The sequence below is a fragment of the Phocoena sinus genome, chromosome 2, assembly GCF_008692025.1.
Source record: "Phocoena sinus isolate mPhoSin1 chromosome 2, mPhoSin1.pri, whole genome shotgun sequence".
Lineage (NCBI taxonomy): Eukaryota > Metazoa > Chordata > Mammalia > Artiodactyla > Phocoenidae > Phocoena > Phocoena sinus.
In genome coordinates this window covers 76806831-76823922 of record NC_045764.1, presented here as the reverse complement: position 1 = coordinate 76823922, position 17092 = coordinate 76806831, and the positions used below count along the sequence as shown (strand labels likewise).

At 39.9% G+C, this 17092-nt stretch overlaps 1 protein-coding gene across 3 annotated transcripts in view; it reads right to left on the bottom strand.

Moving 5' to 3' along the window:
• The window catches only part of ALDH1A2 (aldehyde dehydrogenase 1 family member A2), a 204009-nt gene that overhangs the window by 22792 nt on the left and 164125 nt on the right, over positions 1–17092 (bottom strand). For all 3 annotated transcript variants that reach the window (XM_032624455.1, XM_032624457.1, XM_032624456.1), the window contains 2 exons: positions 16419–16547; positions 16174–16287 (listed from right to left, as the gene is read on the bottom strand). In XM_032624455.1, the coding sequence (XP_032480346.1) occupies positions 16174–16287; positions 16419–16547 (243 nt within the window). The remainder of the gene's footprint in view (positions 1–16173; positions 16288–16418; positions 16548–17092) is intronic.

Here is a 17092-nt window from a genome sequence, read left to right as displayed (position 1 = left end):
AAAGGGGCAGTAGGAAACGTTTGAGGCTGATGGATGTATGTACTATGTGAACTGTGGTGATGGTTTCACAGGTGGATACATATGTCAAAACTTACCAAACTGTACACTTTATGTGAAATTTATTGTATATCAATTATACCTCAATAAAGCTGTTAATAAAGATATATTAAGCAATAAAAATGTTACTTTATTAGAGTCATTATGCCACACTTCTTTTTGTTGACCTTTGTGAATTATTGGTGGGGAAATGATATTGAATCCACATGACTATTTAAAATATGATTTAATGGTTTTAATTAAGGTTAAATGCATTAGAATACATTAATTAAATTTTAAAATAATTAAACCCTGAAAGGGAAAGAGAACAAGTGAAGAGGAAAAAAAACTAAACTTAAGGGAAAGCAAAAGGTGGTGAAAACAAAGAACAGATTAGAAGCCAATAAAAGAAATTATTGGAAGTAAAAGGGTGGTAAAATTTGAGATCAATCTAAATAAGAATAAAGCATCATACTCATTACAGAAATAGACCAGTTCTCAGTTATCTGCACAGATAGAACAAAATCGTTGAGCTAAGATCTCATTGGGTAGACAAGGGAAGGGTGGTCATTTTTGTCAAAAGAAATGACATATGCAAAGTCACAGAACTGTGGGGACTTCCCTGGCGTTGCAGTGGTTGAGAATCCACCTGCCAATGCAGGGGACACGGGTTCAATCCCTGGTCCGGGAAGATCCCACATGCCGCGGAGCAACTCAGCCCGTGAGTCACACTACTGAGCCCACGTGCTGCAACTACTGAAGCCCACGTGCCCTAGGGCCCACGTGCCGCAACTACTGAGCCCACGTGCCGCAACTACTGAAGCCCTTGCGTCTACAGCCCATGCTCCGCAACGAGAGGCCACCACAATGAGAAGCCCATGCACCGCAAGGAAGAGTAGCCCCACTCACCACAACCAGAGAAAGCCCATGCACAACAATGAAGACCCAATGCAGCCAAAAAAAAAAATTAAAAATCAGTTTATTCAAGCAAGCACCCAGGCAATCTTCCAAAAACGTGAAACAGAACAGCAAAACAAAACAAAAATAAACATTTATTAGAAGACAAAAATATTTGTAAAATATTTATAAAAGTCATAAAACAAAAGGAAAGTAAAATTTCTAGAGGAAAGCAGGAATTAGTTTTCGACAGACATATCCTTTGCAAATAGATTCAACTAGAATCAATCAGATTCAACTAATATTCACTGAATTCTTACAATGTGACAGCAATAGGACTGGAACTTTCAAATACACTATCTCCATTAATCCACAAGTAAACATGTAAGCAGTTCTTCATAACCCCTCTTAATAGATGAAGAAATGAGAGATCAGAAAGACTAAATAATATGCCACAGAGAGCTGGGATTTGATCCAAGCTTGGTTGAACCCAGCCCCCTTCTATATTACACCACATTTTCCCAAGACTACATTGTTATACAAATTTCATTTAACAATAAATAGAAAACAGTAACAGCTACTATTTATTGACACTTTGCTAAGGGCCAGGCCCTGTGCTGAATACTTTAGATACACTAGCTTACTTCCTCCTCACACTCGATGAGTCAGGCACAGTCATCCCTTATCTACAGACGGAATCTGAGGGTGGGAAAGATTACATATTAACATGTACCGTGAACAGATGCACACTACCATGAGAGAGGTTTAAATTATGTCTAGTTTTCTCATATAGATCTGATGTTTAATCTTGATTGCTTTTAGTATGATTTGAAGACTATGTTTGGCATTTCTTACTAAAAAAATACTTTCCTCTAGTTTTCTTAGAGGTAGTGTGATGCAGCATTCTTTCAAGCTTCCATTTTAGCAAAGCCATGAGGAGTGCTTTATTTTTCTTTAAGAGACTCTAAATAAAGGACTGAAAGAAATAAACTCAAGGTGAACTACATTAAAGCTCTAAACTCCCTAATATAAAATTCTGTGAGGAGGTCTTTGTTGATCGTGAGATGGATCAGATTGATTATTAACCCTTCAGCTCAGTTATTACCTTTGCTTAACATAAACCACTGGATAGTTTTGTAGATGGAAATTAACTTGGCCTGAATGTAGGTGACAGTAATATAATCTGAGCATTAGAAAGATGATTTATGGAAAATGGGTATATGGGAAAACCTAATATTCTTCCTAGATTTTGCACACTTCTGTGTCCCTTAAAATAAAAATACTTCCACCAGAACACTGGAATTATGTGTTTAGCAGTCACTGACTGAACATCTGGTGTCCAGCACTAGATCACTCTACCAAGTGTTCAGGGCACGAGGAAATCAGACACCCACTAACTCCTCAACAAGTCCCATCTGTTGTGATTTAGATTCATAGGGCTATTTTTTCCCCCATCTCTATTAGGCTTTTCACTTTAGAAGAGATTTTAAGGATATACTGAATTAGTATAAAATCTACAGCTCTGGAGTTAAAATGCCTGTTAAAAGCAGAGCTGACTAAAATGCAAAAAACAAAAACTGCATTTGCTATTGAGAGGCAACAGTGAAACCTAACATCCCATTTTACATTCCAACAAAATATGTATCAAGCCTTTTAAAAGTGCTGGACTATCAGGCATGGGAAATGATTCTGAGAATTGAATGATACCAGTGTTTGATGATTCTTCGCCAATATCAAGCAATACATTACTCACAAGGGTCCCCACAGTTGGGGTTCCTTTCCCACAAGTCCTTTTCGTACTTTGGCTCCCATACCATACCACCATAATTTCATTCTCTCCAAAGAGAAAAGGAAGATAGACCTATATTTTCCACAGTTGTGAGTATTAACAACTGTGGAATTAAGATGTAGAATTATCTTTTTCTTAAACGGTGTTACCTTTGAATGAAATAGCTTTTCGTTTGAATTTAAGCATCTTGAATAAATTATATTTCTCCTTAATGCGCAGATATAGATACATCTGAAAACCATGTTGAGCAAAAGAATTTTAGTTCTAGCCTTGGTCTTAGAAGGCATCTTCAATAAGGAAGTATTAAGAGAAATGGTGCAGAATTATTCTTCTCTTTCTCCATGCTCCCATACACACCACACTATACTAGTTACATATTCGCAGACTATCACTGGGTTAGACTGAATTGCACAATTTCTCTAAGGTCTAACATTGTACCTGATATTTAGTAAGTGCTCAATAAATATTTGCGGAGTGGGCAAGACAACTTAGGTTTAAAACTGTAAGTTCTATGCCAGAGATCATCCACTGGAAGCCCTATAATGTATCGAATAAGATTTCAAGAGGCTAAAGATGTGATTTAAAAGTAAATTTTAGAAAAAAGGAAAAAAAGTTGAGCTAGAATAGTGTCTATGACCTTTCAGAATTACATACGTTTGACCATGCTTTGAACAGAATATGTTCCACTGATATTATCCTTCCTAAGTATCCCCTTTGATATGTCATTCCTGATTTTAATGGCTCCCTCCTTCTATGGTACCGAGTACAGCCCCTTAGCAGCATAGCACTGTCATTTGAAGTATAAGCTCTGGGTATGATTCTCAGACCCACAACTTACTAGCACATGACTACGGGCAGGTAATTTAACCTCTCCTAGCCACACTTGCTCGACTGTGTATCTCCTAGAGCTACTGTAAAGATGTAGTGAGATGATATATGCAAAGCACTTAGCAGGTACCTGGCATACAGTAAGTGCTCAATCGATGTTGGCTATTAATATCCACAATTTTAAGCCTTATATACTTCTTTAAAAACATCCATTTTTAACAGCTTTATTGAGATATAATTCATATACCATAAAATCTACCTTTTGAACTTTAAAATTCAATTTTAGTATATTCAGACAATTGTGCAATCATCTCAATGATTACTAGTATCTAATTCCAGAACATTTCATATCTATTAGTAGTCATTCCCCAGTCTCCCCTTTTTCCTACCCCTGGAAACTACTAATCTACTTTCTGTCTACAGATCTGCCTATCCTTGAGACTTCATAGAAATAGGATCACACAACATGTGGCCTTTTGTGACTGGCTTCTTTCATTTAGCATGTTTTTAAGGTTCACCCATGTCAGCCTCTATTGGTACTTCCTTCTTTTCTGTGACTGAATAGTATTCCACTGTATGGATATGGATACACCCACATTTTGCTTATCAACTCATCATTTGATGGCTATTTTGATTGTTTCCACTTTTGGGGAATTAGGAATAATATTTCTGTATGTTTCTATGTGGTATTTGATTTTGTCAAATGCTTTTTTCCATGTCTATGGAGATGATGGTGTGGTTTTGTCCTTTATTCTATCCATATGGAATATTACATTGACTGATTTTTTGGATATTAAACTAACCTTCCATTCCTGGGATAAATCCCACTTGGTCATGGTATATAATCCTTTAAGTTGCTGATTTCTGTTTGCTAGTATTTTGTTGAGGATTCTTGCATCTATATTCATAAAGGATACTGGTGTGTAGTTTCCATGTGATGTCTTTGTCTGAAAGGTCTTCTACTATCTGGCCTCAATTTTTAAACTGAGAATTATTTTCAGTGGCTTGATTTTCAGAATATTACTTTCTAGTTCATCTGCCTCCCAACCTTTCTCCCCAACCCCTTCCCTATCCCTATTCTACTCCACTAAGACTTTCTGTACACTCCAGCCTCTAGTTGTTGACTAATTCTACTTCTTCTCTGTTCACTCCACTTACCCATATCTTACAAAACCTGTATCAAATCCCTCTTTCTCTTGAAGCCTTGACAGAGCATCCAACTCACAGAGCTCTCTCATTTTTTAGAATGCTAATGACACATTACAAACTAACATTTGCTTGTTGCTTACAACTTATAAAACTCATTGTGCATTTAATTCTCACAACCCTGAGAAATGTGTGCTTACTATTAAGCAAATTTTGTACAGAATTAAGTGGTCCATAATTATATAGCTACAAAGTAAAAAACATTAAACCCTAAGCTATTAGTGACACTTTGAAGAAAGTGTTCCACTGATATATCACCTTCTAGCTCTGAGATTAAGCTTTTATTTCTCAAATTCAGTCTTTCCTCCTTCGTGTACCTAACAAATACTTATAATTCATGCTGACTACACATCAGATGCTACGCGGGGTAGTGAGAAGAATGACTAAAGGATAGACTTCAAAGAGAATGCAAACCACCACCACCCCAAAATCGGTATGTGTGACCAGAAACTGTAATCTTCAAAAATTAATGCTAAAAAATCACCACTAAACTGATAAGCAAATTATCTCACCCCAAAAGATTAGAAATTAGTGTTTTATAGGCAAATCTTGCATAGAAATGTTATCATTATTAGTATTAAAATAATTCTTTAAAAGATTAGAAATTAGTCATTTATGGGATTAAAATACTTTAAAAATATTCTACACTGAAGAAACCAATGACTTTTAAATCCAAACATCGTTAGGGTTGTATTCTTAAGACTTTAGTTGTATCAACAGAAGTATATAAATTTGTAACCTCATTGAGTATAATATATTCAATTTGAGACAATGATAAACTATGAGAATCGGTGACCTACCTGACACCTACCTAACCAAAGGCAATTTAGAATATCAGTGGTGATTATAGGAAACTTTTGAAATCCTCAAACTTACACAGCTCTAAAATTTCCCAAACTGAATGGAACACCTATTTCAATTGGTAATTTGATGCTTCCAAACATTAACAGAGCTTACTTTCAGGAGACCCAAAGAGCTGTGGGAAATAGAGACTCCACTCTTAAAGGGCACACAAACACATGTTCTGAGACCAAAGGCAGCAGCAGTAATTTGAAAGGAGCCTGGGTCATACCCACCTGCTGATCTTAGAGAGCCTACCAGAGAGGAAGGGGGCAACTGGGGCTCACCCTGGGGACACCAAACGCTGGCAACAACCATTTTGGGGAGCTCATTCTACCACAAGGGCACTGCTATTGGCAAGTGCCATTTTGGAATTCACCCTCTAGCTTATTAGCACCAAGACCTGGCCCTGCCCACCAACCAGTAACCACCAGTCCTGGGACACCCCAGTCCTAGCACATAGTGGTGCAGGGACACAGTCCCACCTACTAGCAGGGCTGTTGCCATAGGACACCTGAGCCCCAAGATGCCCTGGAACTGGCCCCAGCCACCAGAGGGCCCAGGACCCTGCTATACCCACCAGTGGGCCAGCACTAGCCCCAGGCCCCCAGGACCTTGCAGCCAGCTGTCGGGACTGGCCCAATCCATCAGTGGGCTGGCACTAGCCCCAGGACCCAGCCTCACTCACCAGTGGGTAGGTACCAGCTCTGGGATCCCTTGGGCCCAGCCACACCCAGCACTGGTCAAGACCCAGACCACTCACCAGCAGGCTGACACTAGCTCCGAGACTCCTGCCCCTGCAACCTGCCACCCCCTCCCCTGGGACCCAGCTCTGCCCACCAGTGGTCCAGCACTAGCCCCAGAACCTCTGAAGCTCTGCAGCAAGGTGCCCTGTGACCCAGTCCTGTCCACCAATGGGCCAGCACCAGGACCACAAATCCCAGGCCCTGTGTAGCCAGTTATGCCAGGACCTCACCCTGCCCACCAGCAGCCAGCAGCCTCCACATTAGGCAGAGCCTATCAACCAACCAGGCCAGGGGCCAGCCATGCCTACAAGTAGGCTAGCAGTAGTCAGCTCACCACAACAGAAGGACCCACAAAACCCAGACAGAGGGCCCCCTAGAGCAGGTAGCTCTGCTGAACAAAGGGGAATGTGCTGCTGGGTCCCAAAGGATGTCTCCTACATAAGGCCACTTTGCCAAGATCAGGAAACACAACATACCAAATACATAGAAATAAAAATAGGAAATTAGGCAAAATGAGGTGACAAGGAATATGTTCCAAATGAAAGAACAAGATAAAACACCAGAAGAACTAAGTGAACTGGAGGTAAGCAATCTACCCAATAAAGAGTTCAAGGTAATAATCATAAAGATGCTCAAAGAACTTAGAAGAAGAATAGATGAACACAATGAGAATTTTGACAAAGAGTTAGAAAATATAAAGAAGAACCAAACAGAGCTGAAGAATACAATAACTGAAATAAAAAATACACTGGAGGGCATCAACAGTAGATTGTATGATACAGAGGAACAGATCAGTGAACTAGAAGACAGAGGAGGGGATATCACCCAAGCAAAAAAGAAAAAAGACTTTTTAAAAATAAGGACAGTTTAAGAGACCTCTGGGACATCATCAAATGTGCTGGTGGCCCCAGAAAAATAAAGAGAGAAAGGGGCAGAGAACATATTTGAAGACATAATAGCTGAAAAGTCCCCTAACCTGGGAAAGGAAGCACAGAGAGTCCCATACAGTATTAATGCAAAGAGGAACATACCAAGGCACATTGTAATTAAAATGACAAAAATTGAAGATAAAGAGAGAATATTAAAAACAGCAAAGGAAAAACAACTAGTTATATACAAGGGAATTCCCGTAAGACTATGAGCTGACTTTTCAGCACAAACTCTGCAGGCCAGAAGGGAGTGGCATGATATGTTTAAAATGATGACAGGAAAAAACCAAGAATACCCAGCAAGACTATCATTCATAGTTGAAGGGGAGATCAAGAGTCTTACCGACAAGTAAAAGCTAAAAGTGTTCAGTGGCACAAAACAGGCTTTATAAGAAATGTTAAAGGGACTTCTCTAGGCAGAAAAGAAAAGGCCGCAATTAGAAATATGAAAATTATGAGAGGGAAAAACCTCATTGGTAAAGGCAAATATACGATAAAGAGAGCAGATCAACCACTTATAAAGCTAGTAGGAAAATTAAAAGACAAAAGTAGTCAAATCATCTATATCCACAATAAGTAGTTAAGGGATACACAAAACAAAACTTATCAACCTGGTTTCTCTGATTCATATCTGCTAGTTCATATGCTTGCTGGTGAAGGCTAGGCCCAGCATTGGATGAAAGCTGCTAATTGGGAAAATCCTGAAAGGTCTCTAGAACTAAAGCTAGAGACCAGCCCGCTAAGTTATGTGATCAGGCTCAGGCAACTGCTAGACAACTTCATCAAGCAATTCCTAGGACTTTTCCAAAGCCTGTTGACTGGGACAAAATTCAAGCTGGCACGCAAATCTGATGAATCTGTTCATGACTATTATAATTAGCTCCAGATTGTTAAGGAAAATTCTGGTCTTCCTTCAAATGTTGATCCCACCTGGGGAGCCTCTAATTTTATGTTTATCAATAGGCTGAACCGGGACCTTTCCCTTCTGGTAAAAAGGACCAGGATGGAATGGGAAACTATGTCCACTTCAGATTTAGGTAATCTGGTAAACCAGCTCTCTCGCACTCTAGAGCAGTCACCTAAAGGGAAGACCAACAAAATTCTTAATCTTCAACTCCAGCAAATGAAGGTCCCTAAATGAAATTAAAACCCTCCTAAGTTTCTGCTATCTTTGCAAAACAGCCGGGACACTGGAAAAGAGATTGTTATAAATTCGAGCACTTCCGGCACCTTGAGGCCTCTAACCAGTTTTTCCATTGCTCTCCCAGTCCTCAAGGAAGTGGCTCTGAGGAACTACAGGGGATCTTCCCAATCCTCCCTCTTAACCATCTTAGGGAAATGTTTCTCCAGATTGGGGCTGAATCTCCTCCAGTCCTAACTGACACCAAAGCCAACACACCCGGTGCTCAACTCTGCTACTATAAAGCAGCCCCTGCCTCGGAGTACTGAACAGTTCAAATATCTGAACCACAAGAGGTTCCTGTCTTTGAACCTATACCCTTTTGTTTAGACCCTTTGAGAAATACATACTCTTTTCTCCTTAGTTCCTCCACCCCTATCCATTTTTAGCTAAGACTTCTCAGGGAAGTATCATGCCAGAATTTCTTTCTCCCAAAACAGGAGAAAAATTCATTACTGCCACTGCCCATTTGGTGAAAGCCACCAAGAAAACTATTATGGGATCCCCTTTAACCATCTTTGTACCTCATGCAGTGAAAGCTCACCTGAATTCTCATCATATTCAACAATTCTCAGTCAGCTGCCTCACCTCCTCTGAAGTCTTTTTGTTAACTGCTCCTCACATCACTCTTTTACAGAGTGACGGTAACCCTGCTACTCTTCTCCCCTCTGTCACTGATGAAGTCCCTCATGACTGCTTAACGCTGATAGATCACCTCGCGACTCCTTGAGATGATCTGCAGGAAAATGCTTTGGGTAACACTGATTTCTCATGGTTCACTGATGGTTTCTATTTAAAAAGTAACAATGACAAATACTGTGCTGGACATGCTATTACAACTCCTTTTAATGTTGTTGAAGCAGCATCTTTACTTATGGCTACTTTGGCGTAACAGGCTGAATTATGTGCTCTTACACAGGCTTGTACTTCAGCCAAGGACAAAAGTGCCACTGATAGTAGATGTGCTTTCAGAGTAGCTCATACTTTTGGAATGTTGTGGAAGCAGTATGGCTTCCTTACTTGTAGTGGAAATAAAATTTAAAATGGCCCTTATATTCAGGAATTGCTAGATGCAATACTTTCATCTGCTGCTTTAGCTATTATTAAGATTCTAAAGTTGACTTTCTGGAAGCTAAAAGAAATCACCTTGTTGACATTTCCACAAGGAATGCTGTCCTTAAAGGAACCAACAACAGCCAAACCTCTGGCATGGTCCAAAGAGATATTTCCCCAAATTATAACTTAGAAAAACTGGTTAGAGAAGCCGAACACAATTGGCCTCAGAGAAGGAAAAACAAGACTGGAAGTTCAACAATTCTTGGTTTGACAAAAAGAGAAAGCTCTGGTTTGGACCAAATAACAACTCAGTCCTAGCAGTGATTCTAGAATTCCCAATCCTAACCACTGTACATACATTAAACCATTGGTCTACTGACATAATGATAGCATTCATGAAGCAATATTGGTGAAGAAACATTAAGAAGACTGCAAGAAGTTCCTACCTCACCTATCCCACGCGTCTGAAATATAACCCAGAGAAGCCTGTTTGCACTGCTCCCGGACATTTCAAACTGCCTAATAACCATTTGAGGTCTGGAAAAAGCATTTCATACAACTTCCTCTGTCTCATGAATATAAATATGTTTCAGTCCTGGTCTGCCTGTTTTCACACTGGGCTGAAGGCATCTCTTGCAGACAGGCTACTGCCTCTTCTGTGGCTGAAGTCCCTTTGAAAAAGATTATCCCTACCTGGGTAACTCCTCTTGAACTTCATAGTGATCAAGGAACTCATCTTACTAGTCAGTACTTTGACAACTGTGCACTGTTTGGCCAGTTTTACAACGCTTTCACCATGTGTACCACTGTTAGCCCTCTAGTTTAGTCAAATGCACTAATGATATTATTAAGACTCAAACAGCAAATTTGTAGAGTCCCTAAAAACACCTTGGCCAAAAGCATTGCCATAGGTCCTTCTAAATCTTAGATCCATCCCTTTTGGAACTCATAAACTCTCATACTTTGAAACAGTCATAGAATACCCAATGAACTTGGCTCCTGCCCCTTTTGACTCACTGATACGAGAGATACTGCAATATTGCAAAGGCCTAATTGTTTCTATTAAAAATAACCATGTTTTGTTAGAGCAATCTTTTTTACAGTGTGCTCTTGGGAGACAAAGACGTTCAGCATCACACCTTACACCCTGGAGATTTTATCTAATTGGAAAAGATCTCCAGAAAGACTTTCTCCAACCTTGCTGGAAAGATTCCCTATCTGGTACTGCTAACCAACCCCTGTGCCACTGAACTCCAGGGAATAGACTTGTGGATTCACGTGATACACTAAAAGAAAGCACCAAACCCTGACTGGACCTGCACATCATCTGGGGACCTGAAAGTAAAAATTTTCTAGAATTGAAGCAGACAACACCTGATGAGATAGCTTTCTCAAGATAATCTGAACCAGTCCTGTTGGACGCTTGCCTGCCAGACCTTTAATGATGACATAACACTTCAGAAGATCTCCTATGCCTACGATCTTGATAACACATGGATTTTACACAAAAAGTGCCTGAGAGTTCTCCCTCCTATCCCTCCTTGTTACTAGAATGTGACCTCAATACGTTTTCAATCCGTGTACTTTCCCTCTGACATGGGAAACTACACCCAAGGTCCTTCCGGGCATGGAGAGACAAAAAGCTGCTGAAACCAGAAAACTGGACTCTTGATCAGCAATGCTTTCAGAGAAAGCTCTTGATCAAAAGGGGGAAGTGTAAAAATTAATAACCAGAAACCTCAATTAAGATAGAGTTGGGAGACCAGAAAGGGGAGCTCTAACACCTATGACAAGAGTAGAGCCTAACAGGAAAAAGAAAGACTTCCTCTTCTTGCCTGGCAAGAGCTCATCCAATTAGAGGAGACTGTCACAACCTCAGCCAATGAAAAGCCACTATACTTCAAACTGTCAATTTCTCCAATGGACTCGGTTTACCATAGCCCTCGAATTTCCCTTTCCCTTCTTTAAGAGTGGAAGGACTTGCATGTGGTTTGCCATGGTTGCAGACCCCAAACTGCAATTCTTTGCTGATTCTGAATAAACCCATTTTGGCTGTAGGAATAACTGGCAGTCTATTTGTCAAAAACTGTCACTGGACTTGCCCTCTCATGGTAAACTAGAAAGGTACAAGAAATTGCTTTCTTTACATGAGATATCAGGCAGTATGGGACTGTGATTCTAGAGATAAAAGAAACAAACAAGGGAAGACCTTTCTGCCAAAAGACTTTCTAGATTGCAGCATGGGATGGGGAGACCAAAGTAGAACACGGTGGTCTCACTGAATTGATGAAATAGATCAGAGTTTAGAGCGGATAAGGTGGTTAAAATGTGAGGGGCTTAGTACCAGAGGGAGACAATGCAGTCAAGAAACCTTATGGGGGTCCCACCAAGTCTTTGGCTGAAGGCTAAACTGGGTATACATATGGTGAAACTCCACAAGACTGGATAAAGAACAAAGACCAGGTAATTATGCTGAATAATCCCCAGAGCTCATACAGAGTTGGGGACATGTGAGTTCTGACTAGCCAGAGTGGAAAGACCTAGCTGAACACTGAGAATATTCAGTAGAAACTCCAGAAGGATCCCAACTTAGTAATCTTAAAAAAGTTTAGTATCTTAGTAAAAGATAAGCTAGTACTTAACAAAGCTTAAAATTAAGTGTCAAAAGGGTCAAGCTGTACTGCAAGCGACTTAACCACTTTACAGAAGAAAGTCCAGCACTCTTTAAAGAAAGAAAACAAAATCCACATGTTCAATAAGGTAATGGTCACAATGTTCAGCAACCTTTCAAAAATTAACAGACATGAAAAAAGCATATATATTTGAAAAATAACTGCCAAAGTTTTCCAAATTTGATGAAAATATAAACTCAATAGATCCAAGAATTTCCAATGAACCTCAAATGGGAAGAAAAACAAAGAAAACTACACAGAAGCACATCATAATCAAATTGTTGAAGATCAGTAAAAAGAAAACATTTTTAAAGCCCCCAGAGAAAAAAAGTTATATACAGTAAAACAAAGATAAGAATGACTGCTAACTTCTTATCAGAAACAGAGCAAGTCATAATAAAACAGAATGACATCTTTCAAGTGTTGAAAGTAAAATAAAATAAAATAAAAACTGTTGAATCCGAATTTTATATTCAGGAAAAAGTCATAAAAAATGAAAACAAAGACATTTTCAGACAAACAGAAGCTGAGAGAATTTTTCACTAACGAACTGGCACTATAAGAAATGTTAAAGAAAGATCTTTATATAGAAGGAAAATGATATCAGAAAGAAACATGGACCAAAAAAACCCAAAAAACAACAAAAAAAGAAGAGGGTCAGAAAAGGCAAGTATGTGAGTAAATGTAAAATAATTTTGTCTTCTCATTTAAAACATTTTTTGAAAAGATAGTTGAATTTTTAAAACAAAAAGTGTAGCAATGTACTATGGGCTATATAACATACATCAGTAGTGAATTATAGAACAACAGTAGCATGAAGGATGGGATGAGAAATAGAAGAATTCTGTTGTACTGTTATTACATTATATATGAAGTAACATAATACTTTTAAATAATAGACTGTGATTAAGATGCATGTTGCAATTACTAAAGCAAGCACTTTAAAAAGAGGCTTAGCTGGGGCACCCCTGGTGGTGCAGCGGTTGGGAATCCACCTGTCAATGCGGGGGACACAGGTTCGAGCCCTGGTCCGGGGAGATCCCACGTGCCGCGGAGCAACTAAGCCTGTGAGCCACAACTACTGAGCCTGCACTCTAGAGCCCATGAGCCACAACTACTAAGCCCATGCACCACAACTACTGAACCTGTGCTCTGGAGCCCGTGAGCCACAACTACTGAGCCCACGTGCCACAACTACTGAGGCCCACACGCCTAGAGCCCGTGTTCCGCAACAAGAGAAGCCCTGCAATGAGAAGCCTGCGCACCGCAACAGAGTGGCACCCGCTCACCGCAACTAGAGAAAAGCCTGCACACAGCAACGAAGACACAACACAGCCAAAAATAAAAATAAATAAATTTATATAAAAAAAGAGGCTTAGCTAATAATCCAAAATAAAAGATAAAATGGAGTACTAAATTCATCCAAAATAAGGCAAAAACAGAGGAGAAAAAGAACAAAAAGCAAATGGGACAAGTAGAAAATAAAATCAAAATGGGAGATTCAAACCCAATCATATCAAAAATTCATTAAATACTGAACAACAACCCCCTCACCAAAAAAAAATCAGGCACAGGAGAGTACATATTGTATCAGTCCATTTATATGAACTAACAGAATAAGAAAAATTAATAAAAAGGGTCAGTGGTTGCCTGGGGCCAAAGGTATGACAAATCTTTTTAGGGTATGGAAATATTCTATATCTTAATTTGGGTGATGGTTACCTGACCGTGTACATTTGGTACTTAAATGGGTGCATTTTACTGTGTGTAAATTATACTTCAATAAAGTCTCTTTAAAAGTTTAAAGAACTTTTTAAATGGCAAAACAGAGATTTAAACCCAGGCAACTTGGAAACAAGCATTTATGTTCTTAATGATTCACTATGTCACTTCTTGTCTGGCCTGAAAGATTAAGTCATCATTTCAATACAACTTTCCAATACACGGTACTGTGACTTAAAAAAAAAAGTGCTCAGTTTTTAAACTGAAATATCCTTGGAACAAAAAGTTAAATCCCCAGAAATTAATTTATCAAGAAAAGCCTAACACGTAAATGATGATATCAGTGATGAACATTATAGGACAAATAGATGAAGAGCTTTATATTATGTTCCTAGATGAGTAGTCAATCTTCTAGAGGGAGCACTTATCCCTCAATTTAATATAGACAGGTAATATGACACCAATCAAAATTCCAATAAGAGTTTTGTAGAGGAAGGTAAGATACTTGGAAAACTAATTTGATATTTTATCTGAAAGAATGGGAAAGAATAGCCAAAGGGTTATGAAAAACCAAATAAGAGGGCATCTTGCCTACCATATTACAACACATCTTTTAAAACCTAATAATTAAAGCAACCTGGTACTAGTGAAAATACTGAGGACTGATGATACAGAGATGGCAACATAGGTTGTTCCAGACTTTGCTTCCCTTCACGAGAAGCATAACTATTAAAAATAACAAGACATCACTGAGAGAATCCTAGAACACAAGGTTAAGCCTGAAGCACTCCCCTGCACCACAGAGACCCAGACAGACTCCACTAGAAGGGTTATGAAAAGCGGCCTACACTGTGACCGCATTGCCCCTCCCCCAGGCCATTACAGCACCATGTGGAGAGATCTCTCTTGACCCTCTGGTTCCTCCAGTGGGAAAAGAGAAGCCAGAATTGTGAGTTAATTTGTGGGAGCTACTACTCTGATCTCGTACCACAGGGATTGCAGGGGACTCTGCGGAGCTCAAGCACTGGGAACGTGACTGTGACAGTGAAGGGGGTAGGGGCTTGCAGCACACAAATCTTGGCAGACTGAATTCCTACCTGCGGTGACCAAGCAGTAATCCCAACCAGTGACTTTGCTCATCTGCAGAACCAAACTGGGGGCACACTCTGATCAGGGAACACAGAGGGTTGCAGATCTGCCTGATTCAGCTACTCAAATAAGGACTTTTGCTAGCCCTAGAGCCCAGTTTGCCCTGCCCAGACAAGGAGCTGAATCACGGCACCACCCACTGTAGAGTGTCTTCCGGCCCCATATGACCAGAAGGGCTGATAACTCGTGAAAGCTGTGTGGCTCGGTAGTGCTTGAGCCAAGAGGCAGGCAAGCAGAGCTGACTGCCCCCAGAGCAAAGCCAGTACAGGACATGGAGTGCTGGCCTGTAGCCTTGTTCAGCTTATACATTACCTATGGCTACTTCGTGCTCCAGGGACAGAGTTAAGTAGTTGCAGCAGAGACCATATTGCCGGCAAAGTCTACAGTATTTGCCATCTGGCCTTTTACAGAAAAAGTTTGCTGACCTCTACTCTATACCACCCCTTATGGCTCATGGCCATAGTAAGCCGCAAACTGCATCTACAGGATTTGGTGATATAATAAGACCAGAGATTAATTTAGATCTCCAGTTCTTTTTATTTTTTTTTTTAAGATTTTTTTGATGTGGACCATTTTTAAAGTCTTTATTGAATTTGTTACAATTCTGCTTCTATTTTATGTCCACGAGGCATGTGGGATCTCAGCTCCCCAACCAGGGATCAAACCCGCACCCCCCTGCATTGGAAGGTGAAGTCTTAACCACTGGACTGCCAGGGAAGTCCCTAGATCTCCAGTTCTTATCTTATGATCTTGATTTAAGAAAGTGTTCAGAATCCCAGCTTCTGGGACACTTTTGTGGGACAGTTTGTTAGTCTGTTTTTGCCTCTGATATGTGTTCCTTTTATTTCAAAATATAATAGGGTTTTGTTTGTTTTTCTGGGACTGGTCTCACACAAACGGCATACAAAAAAACCTCAGAGATCTGTGGCATCAAATAGTCAATGTACACCTTTACTTTGACATTCATCAGTCTTCCAGCTATGATACCAATGCTGCTCCTTGAGACCTTGGGTATTCACTGCTCTTTAGGTGTTCAGCCTATGGGTAACATTTTCAATTTTCTCTTAAACCCTCTACTCATTTGCAGAACTGTTCTTCAAGCTATGGTTTCTCAGGCACCTACCTCAGTAGACCCTGTGAACGCAATCTTGTCTATGCCAACGTGAGAAGCTATTGCTGCCCCGGCCGTTGGCCCGTATCCTGGCAAAATATTGATGACTCCCGGTGGAAAGCCAGCCTAACAAAACAGAATTGGAGGAAACGTGGCTTGTGAAAGCTGATGAAGCACGGCACGTTAAATCGGATATGCTCCAGTAGGCCCCAACTGTAAGGAGAGTGGGAGCCACTCCTGAAGTCAGTTTCTCTTACCTCCTTGATGAGGGCTCCCATGTAGAGCGCGCTGAGTGGTGTTTGTTCTGCTGGTTTAATAACTACTGTATTGCCACAGCACAGAGCTGGAGCAATTTTCCAGGCAAACATCAGCAGGGGGAAGTTCCACTGAAAGGCAAAAACTCAAGGTTGATAGATGAACAATATTCCTCCATTACTTTGTTTTCAAGCTGTGACTTCTCAGATGTCTCAGACTAGTCCTCAACATAAATCTTCTCCCACCAGAGTATAGATGTTTGGATTTTTTAATTACTTCATTAAGAACAGAATAGGATTAACCGTGAAAATCTCTCCTGTTCTCTCTGGTCAGCAAATTACTATTTCCAGCTACACACAAAAAGAAATCTCATGGTAAAAAGGGAGTCTTTGTTTCTTCTTTGTTTTGTTTTGGTTTTTCATTGGTGTTACTTTATATGTTTTTAAAATTAGCCTTTGGTTCCAGTAAGTTCTTGTGTATGAAAACTTTTTCTTGCATTTGTGATTTTTACACCAGGATTTCAGACTGGTACGAAAGCTCTTCAGCGTGGAAGAACTAGAAGTCAGTGTATATTTCCAGGCAGCACCTTTTTCTTTACCTACATGTATTGTCACAAAACAAATGATTACAAAAAATAAAGTGCATCTACTGATGAGTATGCAAAAGTTTTAGTTTG